The 19,423-nt window shown below is 35.5% G+C and overlaps 1 protein-coding gene across 2 annotated transcripts in view; it reads right to left on the bottom strand.

Moving 5' to 3' along the window:
• The window catches only part of LOC120412718 (sine oculis-binding protein homolog B), an 87,027-nt gene extending 68,016 nt beyond the window's left edge, over positions 1 to 19,011 (bottom strand). Inside the window, exon 1 of one of the 2 annotated variants that reach the window (XM_039573302.2) lies at positions 18,382 to 19,011. In XM_039573302.2, the coding sequence (XP_039429236.1) occupies positions 18,382 to 18,474 (93 nt within the window). In that variant the 5' untranslated portion in view covers positions 18,475 to 19,011. The remainder of the gene's footprint in view (positions 1 to 18,381) is intronic. The other variant, XM_039573305.2, reaches the window with a different exon arrangement.
• Positions 19,012 to 19,423: the final 412 nt, after the last annotated feature.

A 19,423-nucleotide genomic window follows, 5' to 3' on the forward strand; every position in this document is an offset into this window, starting at 1 on the left:
AACACAGGAGTTAAATTTTAAAATATATAGAGTAATTCTCGCTGAAAGTGGACCACTATTTACACAAGGTGCTCAAAAATCAAATGCAATGTACTTTTCCAATAGCCCCCACCAAGTTATGAACGAAACCATGTTTGGTTGGTTGAATTTGTCCTCACCTCGGCGCCACGAAGCAAAAACATTTTTTTTAATTGGTAATTTTTTGACTTAGGCGCGCCTACAAAATTGCTAATAACTTTGCAAAACTTCAACGAACCCTTGATGTTTAGGGGTGTTTTGGAAAGGAAATGAGCAGAGCTTTCGAATGCACTTGTCAGAAATATACCGTTCCATACATTTTTTAGCCACAAAACACCAATGTATTTTTAAAAGTCATTTTTGAAGGCCGGCGCCCCGCTTTATCGAAAAACTGACAAATCCATTCGAAAGCTGAGACGATTTCACAAAAAGGACCAATAAAACTAAGGTGTATGTTCCTTCTATCTTTTTTAATCTAATTTTGATTCTGCGAGCGCAGCGCTCCGTTCGCATTTCGGGCACCCAAAATGTTGCAATTTGCTTGCCCCATTTTAAGGTTTTGTCAAAAAATATAGGTGCTCACTTTTTAAATGATAGTTTATTGTCCAAGGATCGAAATGCACTTTCGATAATTTACCAATATTTATGTTTTTGGGTTCTTCCAGGCAATTTAATGTCGAAAAATTGTTTTTTTTTGCTTTTTTTTTTTTTTGTAAAATGCTCATTTACAATTGGGTGGACTTTTTTCAGTAGAAATAATGAATGTAGCATGTAAGAAATTTCACTACGAACATTTTTCTCTAAAAGAAAACGTAATTTCGATACTCCAGTGCCAAGATATTTTAGTTTTAGTGAGAAAAAAAAGTACCAATTTTACAAATTTCTCGGAATCAACAACAACGGCCTATTATTTACATGCGGCATATGTTTTGGAGGCCAGAGTATGGTTTCTTATAGTTATTTTGGTCGCTGAATTCGGATCTGGAATCAAATTTCAGATTAACAGTTAAATTTGGAGCCACGCCCAAAAGTTATTTGCGGTAGTATTCTGTAATTTTAATCGCTAGTGAATTCGGTCATATTTCAACTTTCGCTCACCTTTAATTGATATTTTACTCACGGATTTTTTTATGGAGATTGTTTTTTTTCAACTTCTGATTGTTTTAAGAGGCCTCGTGGCGCGGTGGTTAGCGGCTTCGGCTGCCGATCCCTAAGTGGCTATGGGGAATACACGCAAATAATATTTGAGCGTGGATAAAATATCACGGTTCACTGTTAATCTGAAATTTGATTCCAGATCCGAATTCAGCGACCAAAATAACTATAAGAAACCATACTCTGGCCTCCAAAACATATGCCGCATGTAAATAATAGGCCGTTGTTGTTGATTCCGAGAAATTTGTAAAATTGGTACTTTTTTTTCTCACTAAAACTAAAATATCTTGGCACTGGAGTATCGAAATTACGTTTTTTTTTAAAGAAAAATGTTCGTAGCGAATTTCCTACATGCTACATTCATTAGTTCTACTGAAATAAAGTCCACCCAATTGTAAGTGAGCATTTTACAAAAAAAAAAGTAAAAAAAAAACAATTTTTCGACATTAAATTGCCTGGAAGAACCCAAAAACATAAATATTGGTCAATTATCGAAAGTGCATTTTGATCCTTGGACAATAAACTATCATTTGAAAAGTGAGCACCTTTATTTTTTGACAAAACCTTGAAATGGGGCAAGCAAATTGCAACATTTTGGGTGCCCGAAATGCGAACGGAGCGCTGTGCTCGCAGAATCAAAATTAGATTAAAAAAGATAGGAGGAACATACACCTTAGATTTATTGGTCCTTTATGTGAAATCGTCTCAGCTTTCGAATGGATTTGTCAGTTTTTCGATAAAGCGGGGCGCCGGCCTTCAAAAATGACTTTTAAAAATACATTGGTGTTTTGTGGCTAAAAAATGTATGGAACGGTATATTTCTGACAAGTGCATTCGAAAGCTCTGCTCATTTCCTTTCCAAAACACCCCTAAACATCAAGGGTTCGTTGAAGTTTTGCAAAGTTATTAGCAATTTTGTAGGCGCGCCTAAGTCAAAAAATTACCAATTAAAAAAAATGTTTTTGCTTCGTGGCGCCGAGGTGAGGACAAATTCAACCAACCAAACATGGTTTCGTTCATAACTTGGTGGGGGCTATTGGAAAAGTACATTGCATTTGATTTTTGAGCACCTTGTGTAAATAGTGGTCCACTTTCAGCGAGAATTACTCATAAATTAAACATCAAAAACAGAAGCACCTCAAAAGTTCCAAATTGTAAAAAAATGGGATATTGTTTTCAAAATTGCACCCAGTTTCTGGCGCAAGATTTTCTTCCAAGAAACCCTTCAACAACAAATAATGGACTGACCAACCAGAGATCATGGACACTTTCTGCTGCTGCTGCCTCACTGAAAATAGACCGATGATATTCCTAGCGAAAATCGTCCATCGTGTCCAACACCACCCCCGCACCCACAGTCGTTGGTTGGTTCGTTTCCGCGCAGCACAAACAACGGGATCAACTTACTTAATTAAAACCAGCAGTCATTTTAGTTGCGAGGCGGCAGCTCATATACTACCCGGACCGAGTGCGAGAGAACCGGGAAGCAGCAGTGTCGGAACAAAGCGAGAGACCAGACCATGGCCAGAAGCAGCAGTCCCGAGTCTCAGAGCTTGAAGCAGCTACGCAATTTCGAAATTGAGAATAACTTCGAAATACGATACCCGTGAAACGGAATACTTTTCCCCAATGCTAACGAAATACCATCTCTTTTGCGATGTACGTGTGTGTGCACACAAACACAGACTCATCAGACTCAGTCAGCAGCGGAGTCAGTTAGCAGCAGCAGCAGCAGTAACTTGGTCCTTGATGGTTTGATGGCCATGCCGATGGTGGACACGCGCGCGCGGCCATCATCTGCAGAACCTGATCCGTTCAGGCATGGTACGGCTTAAGATCTCTTCACGATGCTCTCCAATTGGTGATGATGCTGTACGGAAATGTGTACACCAGGAGTGGCCGAAGACTTGTGGACCATGTTCAATTCTCATATAAACTGGACAATTTACAAATTTTTTGATTGATTTTTGTTTTTTTCAAGCCAATTACTTTTATAAAATAAACGAAATTATTGTTAGATTTTATCAGTTAACATTTTTGGTTGTGGTTTTAACATTCATATTTAAAAATGATTTAGAGTCGACTATCTGTCTGTCGATCTTCTCGATATCAATAATGCTCCATGTACCGATGAATTCTTCAGTCCCTTCAAACTGCATACTTCGCTTGTCTTTATTCCTCGATATTTTCTTTTGCTTGAAGGATCTCTTCCTCGACGGTCCCTTGGATTCTATTTGCTTTAAATATCTATTCCGGTCGTCAATAATTTCACTTTCTCATGGCTCGCATATGCATTTTTCTTTGAGAAACGAAGCTTTGAAGGGGTGTTTGACATTTATTTGTTTTTGTTTGCTGGACGTTGCCATGATTCTCTCCTATAGCTGGTTAGCAAGAAAAAACAAATTTCAATCGAGTCTTCATGTTGCATCGTTCTGTAAACTGATGCTTCTCTTCCTCGACGGTCCCTTGGATATTGACAACCAGAGAGTCGACTGTATCTTAAAGTACCTTTTGGTTCAAAATTTTGTTTATTATCAAAAAATAATGTATATTGACTTTTTACTACGTTTTTCATAAATTCATTTTTTTTTTAATTGGCAACACTGTCAAAGCAAATTTGAACAACTTTTGCCGTAGCTCAAAAAATGATTTTTTTTTGTAATCTAAAACATGTCCAAAAACTATTTTTTTCAAAAAAATTGTTACTTTGCGCAAATATTTTTTTGTGTGAGAAGTCGAATAAAAAAAACGAGTTATGTTTTTTCCTGAATCGCCCTAAGAACTATCTATGACTTTGACGAAGACACCAAATTGATCAGAAAATCCGTTCTCAATATACATATTTTATTTTATTTTTTTTTTGGTTATAGGAAAGGTACACATAAATGTTCAGTCAAATAAAAAAAACAACAAAAATCGTTGTCCGAAGAGTCATAGCCAGGGTTGCGAATGAGCGAGCGCTCACGGAAAGTGTGCTCGCTCCAGCTGGAGCGTGAGTTTTTATCAGGTAGCTCGTGCTCGCTCACGCTCACCGGAGCGTTTTGCGCTCACGTGAGCTGGTGAGCCAAAGTAGGTAGTTGTTTTTCCCTGTTGAAGCATCTGCCTGTTTGAAAAGAAGTTTCTAGAACTATCTCAGCACAGGCAGCAAAAACAAACAAGAAAGTAGTCAAACAAACAAAAGTAAGCAATGAAATGGATTTATTCCGCGAACCGAAATATACGTTCTATTTTAAATTCAGAATAATCTAAGGATGTTCTAACAAAGAGCTAACTCATTCTTAATTTAAAAATTCATTGACGTGAAGAGATGCACTGATATGTACAAAAAAAATGAATTAATTGACAAATGTTTATTTTAAGTTTTTAGAATCCAGAGTTTTGACTCAAGGCGGTTTTAAAAACATCAAAAAAATAAAATTTGTTTTATTGGACCATTAAAAAACCCAGCAGAAAGCTTTATAAAAGTTATAATCATCCCTCATATTCGGAACATTTTATAGAATGTCCATATTCAAAAAATCATTTATTGAATTTGTAATTGAATATTTTCAGAGGCTTGGTAGCGGAAGTGCTAAATATAATTAACTTGACTTCTTGTTTTGTAAGTTTTCCCAAGGTGAAAACCTTGGGGAGTCCTTTTTGATTACGCGCTTATACCCTTCCCCCAGCAATTGTCTGTATTTACCTTAACTATTATTAAGGTAAGGCCGATTAATTCGAAAATATTTATATTTTCAACTCTGACTGTAGGTCCCCAATATGATTTGACCCTTGTGAATCCAATTTATTATTCAAAAATATGGTTAATGAAAATAACTAAGTGATGTTTCCACTGACATGCTGCGCCTTAAGTAAAAAATCTAACTAGGATTGAAAAACAAAAAAACTGTCTCAAAAACGTAAAACGATTCGCGATACTTCCAAAGTGAGCGCTCCGTGAGCGAAAAATGAGCGCGAGCGCGAGCGTGGGGCAAACGCGAGCTGAAAAAATCGGAGCAAACGTGAGCGCGGGCAAACGTGAGCTAGCTCGCGCAGCGCTCCTCCTCACGAATGAGCGAAAAATGAGCGCTCACGAGCGCGTGAGCGCGTGAGGAACGCAACACTGGTCATAGCATTGCTCTAAAGAGGAACATTTTTTTGAAATAATTTTTTTAAGTAAACAAAATAAATATTATTCTAAAAATTTGTTTAAATTTATGTCACTAATATCTCAAAGTACAATTTGTAACCAATCATAAAATCCCCTAAAAATTTTAAACTTACCCCATTGCCCTAGGTCACATCGCAGAGCAACAACAACAAAAAAAGATGATCATTTGTTCCGTGTCAAACTGCTCATTGTCAGTCAATCAGTCAGCAAATGAGACAGAGAGCGCGATATCCAGCATCACCAAACCAAGAAAAGAGAAACAAGCAAGCAGAAAAAAATACAACTTTGCCGATATCCGATTTCAACACAACCAGTCAAGGGGAACATTTCTCCCCAAGAAATTATCTTTTCGGATTCGGTGTCATTTTGCTTGTTTGCCTTTTTTCCTCTCAATTTTGCCAAAAATACATCTTACGATGACTGTTCTGTGCTGCTTCTCACTTACACCTCATTTGTAGCAGCGCTCACAACCATTCACCCCTCGGACACTATACCTTTCTGCTTTGACTAACATAACATATTATGATGAGTTCTTCGCTTCCTTACCTTTGGCGGGGAAATTGAGAAGGAGGGCCATCAGAACATGCTTGAACCGAGGTGTGCAATATTTTCGCGATACAGTTTGGGAGGAACATTCAAGAGCTGTTTTTTAGAGAAATCCTCAAAAAAAAATTAATAATTGAAAATATGAAAGATGTGTTTTTTGAAAAACAAAAATAGCACAAGAAAACTGGACAAAGAAAACAATATTTAAATTAAACGTAAATTTTCATATTTTTTACTTAAATGAATTAGATAAAACGAATTTTTAACAAATGGTTTTGAATAATTTATATTTCGAGAGTGGTCCACAAATTACACCCCAACTGCCTTTTTTACCTGCGTAATTCGTTTATAATGTTGGCGACGTCGGCGGCGGCGTCGCTCGAGCGTCGCATATCACAGAGAGGCTTATTTTTAGTTCCGTCGTTTAGTCGTGCGCGAAAAAAGTAGAAGAAATTATACATACGCACACGTGATATGCAATATAGAAATAAACCGTGGAAAAGGTAATTTTACCTGTTTGTTCAGTGGGATCGTTGTAATTTAAGAGTGATAAGCCACATTTTTTGTGTTATTTTTATTTTCTTATAAAAAATACCTAATTTGAAAGTTTTTATTTTCGTCATGCTCTTCAAAAAAAAATTACTTCAATTTGTCCTCTAAAATCAACACAAGAAATAGCTCTTCCAAAAACAAAACAATTTGTCCTCGGGACCTCACAGGAAGCTTGACCCACCAGCCGGAGGCTAGAGCCAGCCTATACACTACTATATGGTATATATACTAACGATGGTAATACTATCTTGCCCGAGCCCGAACCACCACTATATCGGAGGGGGGAACGGAGCCGGGAGACGGGACACCACCACCGTGCAATGGTTTTGGGTTACACGTGGCTTGATGATGTTTATAATGGCTAAGCGTTCAGTTCATTACGCGAAAACTAATACGATAAGCTAGGGTTACACGCCATATATAGTAAACAAGCTGTGGAGTCGGGACACGGCTAAGCAAGAGTTTTGGTCACATATTAGTTTGCTGTGGGAGATTGCTTCTTGCTTTTAAATTTATTATTAGAAAAATCTTTCTTTGTTTACAATGTTTTCGTTAAAATCAAAGTTAACCCCAAGTTAACCCTTTAGTTTTTTGCTGCCACTTATGAGCAATTGGGTCCTAAAATTAAGCTTAAATTTGTGATATTATTGTTCACAACGAAAAAGATGATTTTTCTGAGTACAATGACCCTTTGTACGACCGCAAAGGATTTAAAATGGATTTTTTAATCAATTTTGAAAAATTAACTTCGCGGCCCTTCTTGACAGAAAAGGTCCTACTTGATAGCTCGTTCCAAGGGGACCATAGTTGATCCATCGAAAAAATGTTGTCTTGTATTTTTTTTTTTTTTGCATTAAAATGAAAAAAAAGTGATCAGAAACTTTTGTGGTGCCTTCGGTATGCCCAAAGAAGCTATTTTGCCTAATTAGTTTGACCATTAAATTTTCTATACAAATTTTTCAGCTGTCCATACAAAACGTTACTTAATCCACCCTTAGGTGGTTGGTGCCTTCCTCACATTCGTTGGAAAGGTCATTAAATTACCTATCCAAAGATAGGTTGCATGATATATTTGGACAACGTTTTCATCAAAATATCTGAGATCTGTCCTAAAAAAGTGTATAAATAACACTTAAGTGCTCATAACTTTTGGTAGGGTTGTCAGATTTTCAATGTTTTGAACGCGTTGGAAAGGTCTTTTGATTACCTATCCAACGACAGGTTGCATGATAGATCCGGACAACGTTTTCATCATGATATCTGAGATCCGGCTTCCAAAAAGTACATAAATGACACTTAAGTGCTAATAACTTTTGATAGGGTTGTCAGATCTTCAATGTATTGGTCGCGTTGGGAAGGTTTTAAATACCTTTCTAAAAATGTATAACATGCCAGGTTTTCTTACAAAAACCACCCTTTTTACAATCTTCCGGACTTTTGTTAAAATCGTTTTTTTAGCATAACTTTTGAAGTACTTAACTAAACTTTATAATTTTCAATAGCGACTTATGGGACCCCAAGACGGATCGAATGAGACTTAATTGGTTCAGCCAGTGCCGAGATAATCCAGTGCAAATTTTTTTGATCAACATCCCACCACACACACAGACATTTGCTCAGAATTTGATTCTGAGTCGATAGGTATACATGAAGGTGGGTCTAGGAGGTCTAATTGAAAAGTTCAGTTTTATAGTGATTTTATAGCCTTTCCTCAGTAAGGTGAGGAAGGCAAAAATAATATACGAAAATTCAAAAATCTGAATCTTTTGAAGGATTTTTAATCGATTTGGTATCCTCGGCAAAGTTGTAGGTATGGATAAGGACTACACTGCAAAAAGTGATAATCATTCAAAAAAAAGTTTGGTGATTTTTTATTTCACTTTATGTCACTAAAACTTGATTTGCAAAAAAAAAACACTATTTTTAAGTTTTTTTTTTATTTTACAGAATAGGCAAAATATCTTTGACCGAGTTATGAATTTTTGAATAAATCCTGATTTTTTCAAAAATCGATATACTGTCGCAAAAAAAAATCAACTTCATTTTTCGATGTAAAATCGAATTTGCAATCAAAGAGTACTTTGGTGAAATTTTGATAAAGTGCCCCGTTTTCAAGCCATTTTTAGGTAACTTTTTTGTTTTTTGTTTACAAGTTAGCCCACTTTTGAAAAAATATTTTTGAAAGACTGAGAAAATTCTGTATATTTTTCTTTTTTAAACTTTATTGATACAACCCTAAGTTGCTGAGATATTGCCATGCAAAGATTTAAAAACAGATAAATTGAATTTTTCTAAGTCCAAACAACCCTCCATTTTCTAATGTCGATATCTCAGAAACTAATGGTCCGATTATCAATGTTAAAATATGAAACATTCGTGAAATTTTCCAATCTTATCGAAAACAATATTATGATATTTTTTTTACTCAAGACTAACATTTCAAAAGGGTGTAATATTGAATGTGCGGCCCTTTTGAAATGTTAGTGTTGATTAAAAAAATGATTGTTAGTCTAAAATTATTCAATTTTCCTGTTATTAAATCATTGCATGGCAATATCTCAGCAACTAAGGGTTGTATCAACAAAGTTCAAAAAAGCAAAGCATACATAATTTTCTCAGCTTTTCAAAAATATTTTTTCAAAAGTTGGCAAACATGGGAACAAATTAAAAAAAAATGAATAACTGCGCCTTTTTTCAAAAAAGTTACCTAAAAATGGCTATAACGTAAAAACGGTGCACTTTATCAAAATTTCACTGAAGTACTTTTTGATTGCAAATTCGATTTTACATCGAAAAATTAAGTTGAAATCAGTATTCAGGATTGATTCAAAAATTCATAATTCGGTCAAAAATATTTTGGCTATTCTTGAAATTTCTGAAAAGTTGTCATTTGATGTTACCTAAATCATATCAGAAAAAAATAGTGTTTTTTTTTGCTAACCAATTTTTAGTTACAAAAAGTAAAATTTAAAAATCACAAAAAATTACCGTGTATTTTTTCTTTTTTTCAGTGCAGTCCATATCCATACCTACAACTTTGCCGAAGACACCAAATCGATCAAAAAATTCCTTCAAAAGAAACAGATTTTTGAATTTTCATACATCATTTTTGTATGGACAGCAGGGTGCACAGAATATGGGACTTTTTCTCAAAACCTCGCTCCACAAGCTGAATATTGTTCCTTGAGCTATTTTAGGACTCTGGGCCAAATATGAGCAAAATCGGTCAACATTTACCCATTGATACTCGAAGGTGAAGTTTGTATGGGAAAAATCGAAAAAATGTATGGAAAACTCAATTTTCTTACGGTTTGGTCTGCCCAGTGCGCTTTTTTCATCAAAATATTCCCAAAAGTGAGATTCTTAATGAAAATTTAATGCTCTACAACTTTGTAGAATATACCAAAGCTGTAAAACTTAACCCTGAAAAGTTATTAGCGATAAAAAATAGTCATTTAGGTATGAAAAACACTTGTTTCACCAACTTTAGGCTCGGGTATCAATGGGTTAATCTCAACTAATCTCGCTCAAAATTTGCACAAATGCTTAAAATTACCCAAACAATAGCTGGACAGCTGCCAAATTTATATGGAAAATTATATGGCAAACTAATGGTGCAAAACGGCTTCTTTGGGCATACCGAAAGCACCATAAAAGTTACAGCTGAATTAAAAAATACAAAAATTAAAATTGAAGAAAAAATACCGATTTCGTAGAGAATTGCTCATAACTCATACTCTTAAAAAATTTGAAAATTAGTTGTTTAAGACCTTTTCTTAACCCTCTACAACCTAACCCCGCCTTTAGACGGGCTTCGATCTAAAAAATCGCCAAAAATCAATTTTCCAACCAATTTTTGATCTTAAAAAAGCATTGGAAAGAAGAACTCTTAAAATTTTAGAAAATTTCAGGGTTGGAATTATAACTTGTTTAATGTGACTTTGCCAATGTTTTTAAAAATTTATTTTTTTTAGGGGTGAACTTTGGCTGTGTTTTTTACTAACATTTGCTATATTTTAAGTAAAAATAAGTATGCAGTAATTTTTGTAGTGTCCCAGACTATGCCTCTACGCATTTGTTTACAATATAAATGATAATGGATAATGCCGTTCTATAGCGAAAAATGTGAAAAACAAGTAAAAAATTGAAAAAGTGACTGTAGAAACATAAAAAAATTAGATAGGCAAAATGTAATGATAGGAGGTGTTAGAATAGGCCAAATACTACCAAAAACAAACATAAACTAAACAAGATAAATGAAAATTAAAATACTAAAAATAAAACAAGAAAAACATAAAACAAGAGAAGTGAAGTTTTTCGTAGAACAAAAGTTGCTCAAAATTGTAGAATCCGAACTGAGCACGCATCACTTGAGCGCTACTTGTCAAACAACCTCCGGTAACTCACGCTCTCAGCGAATGCAGCACTCATTCTCGCCTGCTGTCAAATACTCTCAGAAGCATGACAATATAGGGGAGCATGGTGTATAATGATTAGGTTATGTCTAGACTCTACAATCCCTTTTCTACTCAAAACAAAAAAAAAAATGAGTTATAGAAATTTCATAGAAAAACAATCCTCATAATCAGCAACCAGAATTTTGTTATACTGCCGCGCTTTAGTCTATGAATTACAAGTTGGTTATCTAATTTGACTTTTAAATAGTAAAATTACAAAGAAAACCAGTTGCATATTAGGAAGTGGTTCCTATCCTGGTTGATTCAGAAACAAACTGTCGTAAAAACTAATTTGTTTTGATAACATTTATCAATTCTCGATTAAATTTTCAAAAGGCCCTATCTGCATAGGAAACCCATGAGGGATAGGTTGTTTTGAAAATTTAATCTAGAATTGTTCATCTTTTCGAAAGAAATTCAAAAAATAATTAAGGGTTGCCTTTATCAACTATACCGATATGATCACGGCAGGGTTTAATATTCGAGCTCGCTAGTTATAGTGTGACCGCATGACAGGTGAATTACTGTCTCAAAAACAACTTTATTCTTGACTTGCCATAGATCTAAGTTATTTTATTGCAGGCCAAATCAAGTTGATAAACAAATCAACACTGAACATTATTTAAATCCAATCGATTTTAACACAGCGGTTGTCAAGCGGTTTTAAGCTCCTGCCAATCATAGTGAAGACCATACATAATCTTATCATGTTACATCAATATATTGCCACTATTTGTGTAAATTTGCAGTTCTTCAAATAACTCAAGCTGCTATTCATTCAGATTCTACAAACCCTCTAAACAAACTTTAATTTAATTACTAACACATTCACACCCCTGAGTATCACAGGCGTTGGTTTGTTTGCATCAGAAATTGTTCTTTCTCGTAAAAAGTGTTTATCATGTGACATCTTGCCTGTTTTATTTTTTTGATTGACCGCCCGATATCAGCCAACATATTTCGCTGGGATTGTGATAGTTGTTTGTTTTCATCAGGAAACTACCAGCGGCTGTGGCGACACTCTGAGGAGAATTCATTCATTAACACAAGTCATAGATTTTTAAGTGTGCCTAAAAAGCCTGATTATTGAATTGCAACAACTAACGTTGTATTCAATTTTCATTTCAATTCATTTTATTTACCGAAATAACAATTTTACATCTTGTGTGATTGGCTGGTTCATAGAGATATGGTGTTCCTTGCAACTATTTCTTTTTCATTTACCGCTTGGTAACAGAAGGTTCTTTAAATGCAAATAGTCAAAAACTAGGGAAAATTTGGCCAAAAAAACCTAGTGAGATCGTAACTTGGGGTAAACGTTGTATTCGGTTTTATCCTACATGAAGTTTCTGTCTTTGATTGGATCTTCACTCTTGGGTATTGCTTGGATCTCTGACAAATTTACTCTTAGGTTGGCTAGTATCTCAGAGGTATTCATCATCGTGGTTTGCATTAATCTGAGAGACTTAGTCCATGCCACTAAAACCAAAAATTAAAGAAAGTCAGCTTCCATATAAGAGAGTCTAAGATAGCCACCATGTCAATCGCAACACTTCACACTTGTGAGTACCTTTTGGAAGGAAGCCATGGGCCAGGCTAACGTAGAATTAATTTCAGTCATTAAACAATACATATAAATAATGCAAATGGAAATGTCAAACCCATAACCAGTTGACTACACCCAAGGATTGTGTTCTTTTTTATCCCTTTTGGCAGCTAGCAATTACCTGACTATCAGTAATACTTTAGTAACTTTAATTCGATCCTCCATATCAATTTTATTTCTCTGTAATGTTGAAATGAGCCGTGTTCATCTACTTTACACAACTTTGGTGCGTTACTGCCTAGGTTACTGCTCCTTGCCGAGCCTTGATGCCCACTGAGGAATTAAACGCACCGAACGGTCAATTCAACCATTTATTTTATTCAACCATCAGACTGATCAGATCTGATTGTTTAGCAGGCTCAATAAAGCTTGTTAGAGCAATGTAAATCACACGTTCTTTCTTTTCCGATTCTCGTCTGATTCGTGGTATTCCAGTCACAGGATATTTTAGCAGAGCTGGTTCTTCCAGAGTTCTGCTAGTGAATTATTCCTGTCAGAATGTTGTCAGAATAGCCAGCTGTTAGAATCCTGCTACAACGCCCTGACAGGGATTCCGGTGTGCCTTCTGGATGGCAAAGTCTGCCAAGTATCTCTCTCTCTCTCTCTCTCTCTTGGGTGTTAAAATACTGACCTATCTTAATCTTCCATCTATCTTCTATTGAAATAGTGAACTTTCATTCATCTCAATTCGAACCATACTTGTGATTCTAGATTTTGACTTTTTTTTGTGATTCTAGAAAATCGGCAACATCTCGTTCAAATCAACCCTTCAATTTGTTCAACTTTTCATTGCTCCGTGCTACGACTACCGTTTGTCTACCTTTTCATTCGTCTCAGCGCTACGACTTTCGTCGGACTCGCCTTTTCCTCAGCGTTACGACCTTCATCGGGATCGCCTTTTTCTCACCGCTGCGACTTTCGTTGGGCTCGCCTTTTGTTCAAGCGCTACGACCTTCGTCGTACTCACTTTTATCTCAGCGCTACGACTTTCGTCGGACTCGCCTTTTTCTCAGCGCTACGACTTTCGTCGGACTCGCCTTTTCTAAGCGCTACGATTTTCTTTATCGGACTCGCTTTTTCCTCAGCGCTACGACTTTCGTCGGACTCGCCTTTCTCTCAGCGCTACGACTTTCGTCGGACTCGCCTTTCTCTCAGCGCTACGACTTTCGTCGGACTCGCCTTTTTCCAGCGCTACGACTTTCGTCGGACTCGCCTCTTTCTCAGCGCTACGACCTTCGTCGGACTCGCCTTTTTGACTGTCGATCTATTCACCACTGTCAACTGGGCATTGCATATTTTTACTCTTTCAACACATTCAGAGAACGACAAACCCCAATAACAATCCTGCTTTCAAGTTCATTAATTTTATAATTTGTAATTTGTGCGCATATTTATAACGATAACCTGTTAGTTTACAACTTAATAACATGCCAAAAGAGGTTTATGACGTTAGCGCACTATTTGATCTTGCTGGCCGGACAAAATTTAACCTCAATCCTGTTCGTGTACGCATACGCAGTACATGCGGACGTAGATACCTCTATGTTGGCCAGACTAACACTGGACGTTCTGTTATGACGTAGCTTAACAGTTACAAGAACAATGAAACCGATTGAAGAAAACACATTCAAAGACCATTCCTTTCTCTACCCAAAACTTCGGGATTTCTCTATCCATTTTGCCAGAAAAAGAATGTAAAGGCAGAATTGCAGGAATCATCACAACCTATTACAAGTGTCTAATAATCTTTAAAACAAAAAGGGTTCACGAAAAAGCTTAAGGAAAGCAGCGCTGTTGGAAGTCAAGCCCAAGTGCGGCCCTTGAAAATTAGATTATGTAAGCTTTAGGTTAACGCAGTAGGCCATGCCACGTGCAAACCTTTATAAAAACTCCACCCACCGTGCATTCCTTCTCTTCCCCGAATAAACGAAAACTCGCCAAGCACAAAGGAGAGGGAAGGAATTCTTGGTACTTTTCTTCTCCCTCTTTGGCTTGCATTCGCTGCCGCCGCAGTTCATTTGCCCCTTTATGCGACCACGTTTTTGGCAAATGCTATGATTATGCAACAAACTCTTTCACCATAGTTCATGGCCAATTTTTTTTTTTTTTTCAAATTGCCGCTCCAACTATCACTCACCTCAACCTCACCTTTTCTTCCCCAGTCATATAATTTCTTTGCACTTTTCACTCAATTTTTATTGTAAAAAAAAACAACACAATCAGGAGCAAAGTTTATGCTACCGACTGCGCCAATTGTAGAATCCGAACTGAGCACGCATCACTTGAGCGCTACTTGTCAAACAACCTCCGGTAACTCACGCTCTCAGCGAATGCAGCACTCATTCTCGCCTGCTGTCAAATACTCTCAGAAGCATGACAATATAGGGGAGCATGGTGTATAATGATTAGGTTATGTCTAGACTCTACAAAAATGACCTCCTAAACAAGGGAAAAATGAAAATTTTCGAAAAAAAAATTTGGGCAGTAGAGGGTTAAGCATGGCTTCATTTTTTTCTTATTTTATTCGGAGAGATCATAAATTTCCACAAATTGGACACAATTTTGGTAGCTGTAAGGACAAACTAATGATGCAAGATGCCCTATTTATTCAGACAGAAAGTACTCACAACGTTTCAGCCAATATTTCAGTCTATTCAAAAATAAAAATTAATCTAAAAAATGCTTATTTTTTGGATATTTGTTAAACTGTTACACGGAGAGACCGGCCAGGGCAAATCTAAGAAATTCTTGGTTAATTTAACTAAAAGTATGGGTTAATTTTTTACACAGCTTTTTTTCAACAATCGATTGTTGATTTTGTTAACCCAAAATTGCTGACCACCAGTAGGTAAAAGTAACTAAAAAAATAGTTAGAATTGCCATTTTTGTTGGTTAAATGACCGAAAAAAAATTCTAGTAGTCGACTGCTAGAATATTTTTTTCACAAAATTAACTATTTTTTTTGTTTTCAGCTGAAATATTGTTAAATATTCTGTAAAAAACAGGCTGGACAATATCTTTCAACTATTTTTTAACATTTTTTTTCGTTGTATCAACTGAAATATTTTTGCATGCAGCAAATTATTAGTGGTTTATAACAAAACATTTCTTATTTAAACATAATTTATGTTAGTGTCTATATATATTTTCTATATTTTCGGCTGGCCCGAATTTCTAGCTATATTTTTAACAAATGTCTTACTTGAATACAGAAAAATATTCGTACATGTAGTCAGTAATTAGCTGTTGTTAGCAATATTTTTATTGAATTTGCAGTAAATGCCTCACAAATTAATTCGTTGTACTTGTACTTATTTGTATTTTTTTAATTGTTATTATAAAACATGTTAAGTTTGATTAATGTTTAAAAAAAATATAATAAAAAAGCATTTTACAAATTTTGTTAAACATGTTCAAAAAAGATGTTTAATTTCTCGTAAATTCCTTAAAAGTAGAAACCGAGTAAAATTTTCACCAAGTTTTAAGCTTATATTTTTATTATGTTGCATACAATTAAGTGTTGTATTCACTTACCATCACTTTGAAATCATCCGATAAGTCGTCATCATCTACAACGGTCTCATGTTTAGTTATTTTTCTTGTGGTTGGACACAGAATTTACACCAAGGCGAACCTTTTGCTGCAAATAGACATATGAAATTTATTATTAATCTAATAAAAAAAAAATAATTTCGGCTCTAAACTGATAAAAGGAACGTAAATAAATGTAATTATAATGAGGAATGAAGAAATATCAATAATGCTACTTACCAAGTTTGCACTAATTTAACAACTACTTTTGGCAACACACTTTCATTGCATTTGATTCAATTTATTCAACGTACTCCGATTCCTGACAACAATATTTTGAGTTTTACTTACCAGTTTATTGAGCTGTCTTTTTCAACAGCATTTTTAAAATATTAATGTCTTCTTTTGTATATCTTTTATAATTTTTTTTTTTAAACATTTCCCACCATCGAATTTTTATTTTGATATAATGTGTACGCATTTCCATGTATTTTATGGTTGATGATTCTGAAAAAATAATGGTTCATTTAAATTGTATCCATCGTAAGCACGATGGATCCTAATGATCCAGTTTTCTAATTAAAATCACAATAGATAAATTGTTGTGTAAAATTAAAACCATACTTACTTAGATTAACCAACATTTTGTTAAATTTGCCCGTGCAAGTATTGTCGTGCAAGAGTTGGTCCGCCTCTTCCTTCCACTGCCCCTCTCTTTCCACCAAACATTATCATAAAGTCCCCTCGCATTAGAGGTCCTCATGGCGAAGGTCGTCCTCTTGCTTTTTATAGTTTATCACCTGCAAAGAAATCATCAACAAACCAACTCACCAATTCCACCTCCCCAGTTGCAACACTTTGATTTGCCACTTCAACATTAATCAAATAGTGTAATTTTCACATTTCACATCCTCTCACTTCATAATTAACAACACAAACTCAACAAATCGACCGCTCTCGTTCGAATCCTGACTTCAAATGACAGACGTAAACAAACCCAAGTTCATCTTTTAAATATTCAACCAATTGTTAATTATATTCAACCAACAAAATTTTTGATTTTCCTAAAACCAAAGCTAACAGTCGAGCACGTTCATTCGAGTTCGGGAAATCTGTTAGCTTTTTGCCTCTAGCATTTTCAACAAACAGGTTATTAAATTATTACTGAATTTTAGTTATTTTAACGGAATATTGGCAGTAACAAGTACGTTTTTGTTAAAATTTACGAAAGTAAAATCAACAATTTTAATTGTTAAAATTTCTGGGCACAGTCTCTCCGTGTAGGATGTACAAAACATTTTGCAATCAATATTTCTTATGAATACGGAAACCATGGCCATATCATGAAATCTCTTTTTTCTGCGTAAAATATAAAATTTTATTCATGTTATTGATTCATGTAACACATAAGTAAAATTATTCGCGTTTGTGGCGAACCGTCATATCATCATATCACGAGTCAATAATGTTAACATGATCGTTCTAGAAATAGCTTTAATGTTTTTTTTAACTGGCGTTCTGAATTAAATATATTGGGTTTAAAAATTCAATTCAAAATAAAAAATACAAAAATCAAAAAGTAAAAAATATATACAAAAAGTGGAGTTGCCCATACGAATTTCCATAGGTACAAAATTAATTTGAAATGCGCCAAGTGTGGAAGCAACCAATCGGTTCTAAATTTTACGAGGTTGTTTTTGTGGACCAAAAACTTTGTTTTGGCTTGATTTAATCTTTAAAAAATCCAAAATAACAAAAACAACAAAAATAGTTGACGGTACGACTTGTTTGAATAACGCAAATTTTCAATGGCCTTTATTTTATTCACAAATGATTGAATAGGATGAAAAATTCATTAAAAATGTTAACTTCTGCAGACTATATTTAAACAATTTTTGCACATAACATACAAAATCTGATATTTCAGTAAAAAATTGCTACATTCCCCGATAACAGGGTAACGAACCCGAACATTGTACCACACCGCATTACAGCCACATGCACCGTGGACAAATTCCTCATCAACCGACGGAATCACACAATTACACGCCGGGCAAACTGCAGCAGCAGCAACAAAACACGTTACATTATATATCCGATACAAATCAGACAGCGATGACGGTGACGACGACGACTCCGAAGGTGTCCGATTACATCTCGCTCTCCACGACCAGGACCAGGACCGGTCGACGGTGGTACGGGATATCGGATTACCGCAGACGCACGCGTTCCTCCACACCGGCCGTTTCGTTTTTTTTATAGGTTATGTTGTTGATACAAAGTGTGTGCGCGCAGAAAGGAGAATTCCAGAAGAAATACAACTCCGTTTTGACACGGAGCCGCCTGGCCATAGTTGCACCACTTACCTTAATGTTGTCCGGTTCGCTGCAAATCTCCTTCTTGACCTTAATCCGGTGGGGCGATGTGCTCTTCGCTGACGTGGCCATGACTAGATCCATCCACGTGGGTTCCAATCCGGGCGCAGCGCAGACAAGTCAGTTATCTCCGCCGGAGTAACTTGATCTGTTTTTCACACACTAACACGAGCGCGCGCGCTCTCGAAACGGTGACGTCACTTGTTCACACTGTTTTGCCGGACCAGGGCAGAGTCCCACGCGAGTTAATCGGGCGCGAAAAAACCAGAGAGAGAGAAAAGCAGTCTCGTTGATTCGATTTCAAACTCGATGAAATTTGAAACGTTCCGGTTACTCAGCCGGGGTGAGATCTGCATAAATTAATTTGCTGTTGTTTTTGTTTTTTCTTCTGCCTCGTTATCTGGTTGAGATCTTCCTTTGGCCGTGTGTCCCCACCCGGTGGACAGCTTGGAAGTTTATCGGTTTGGAGAAGATCTTGCGCGATTTGGGGAATGCTTTATGATTTTGCTGCGGAGGACACCACCATTGCATTGATCGGATCACACAAAGCTTCTGAAAGCAAGTCGAGAAAAAAAAGAAATAAAACTTTAACCAAGAATAAAGCGATTATTGGAGATGGATTTGATTTCAGACTTTTTATTATTGATTCAGTGCATGCCATCGATGGAAACGGGAATAGCTTAGCTAAAATAGATTTATTAGATATCGTTAAATTTGTGCGATGAGTGAACAGTAAAAATGTCAGAACAAAGATAAGAGGAACAGAAAAGAAAATCGTTATTTGGCTAATGAATACATAAATAAACTTATTGAACTGTTTTTTGTATTTTTGTATTTTTGTATTTTTGTATTTTTGTATTTTTGTATTTTTGTATTTTTGTATTTTTGTATTTTTGTATTTTTGTATTTTTGTATTTTTTTATTTTTGTATTTTTGTATTTTTGTATTTTTGTATTTTTGTATTTTTGTATTTTTGTATTTTTGTATTTTTGTATTTTTGTATTTTTGTATTTTTGTATTTTTGTATTTTTGT

This window comes from Culex pipiens, chromosome 2, assembly GCF_016801865.2.
Source record: "Culex pipiens pallens isolate TS chromosome 2, TS_CPP_V2, whole genome shotgun sequence".
Classification (NCBI taxonomy): domain Eukaryota; kingdom Metazoa; phylum Arthropoda; class Insecta; order Diptera; family Culicidae; genus Culex; species Culex pipiens.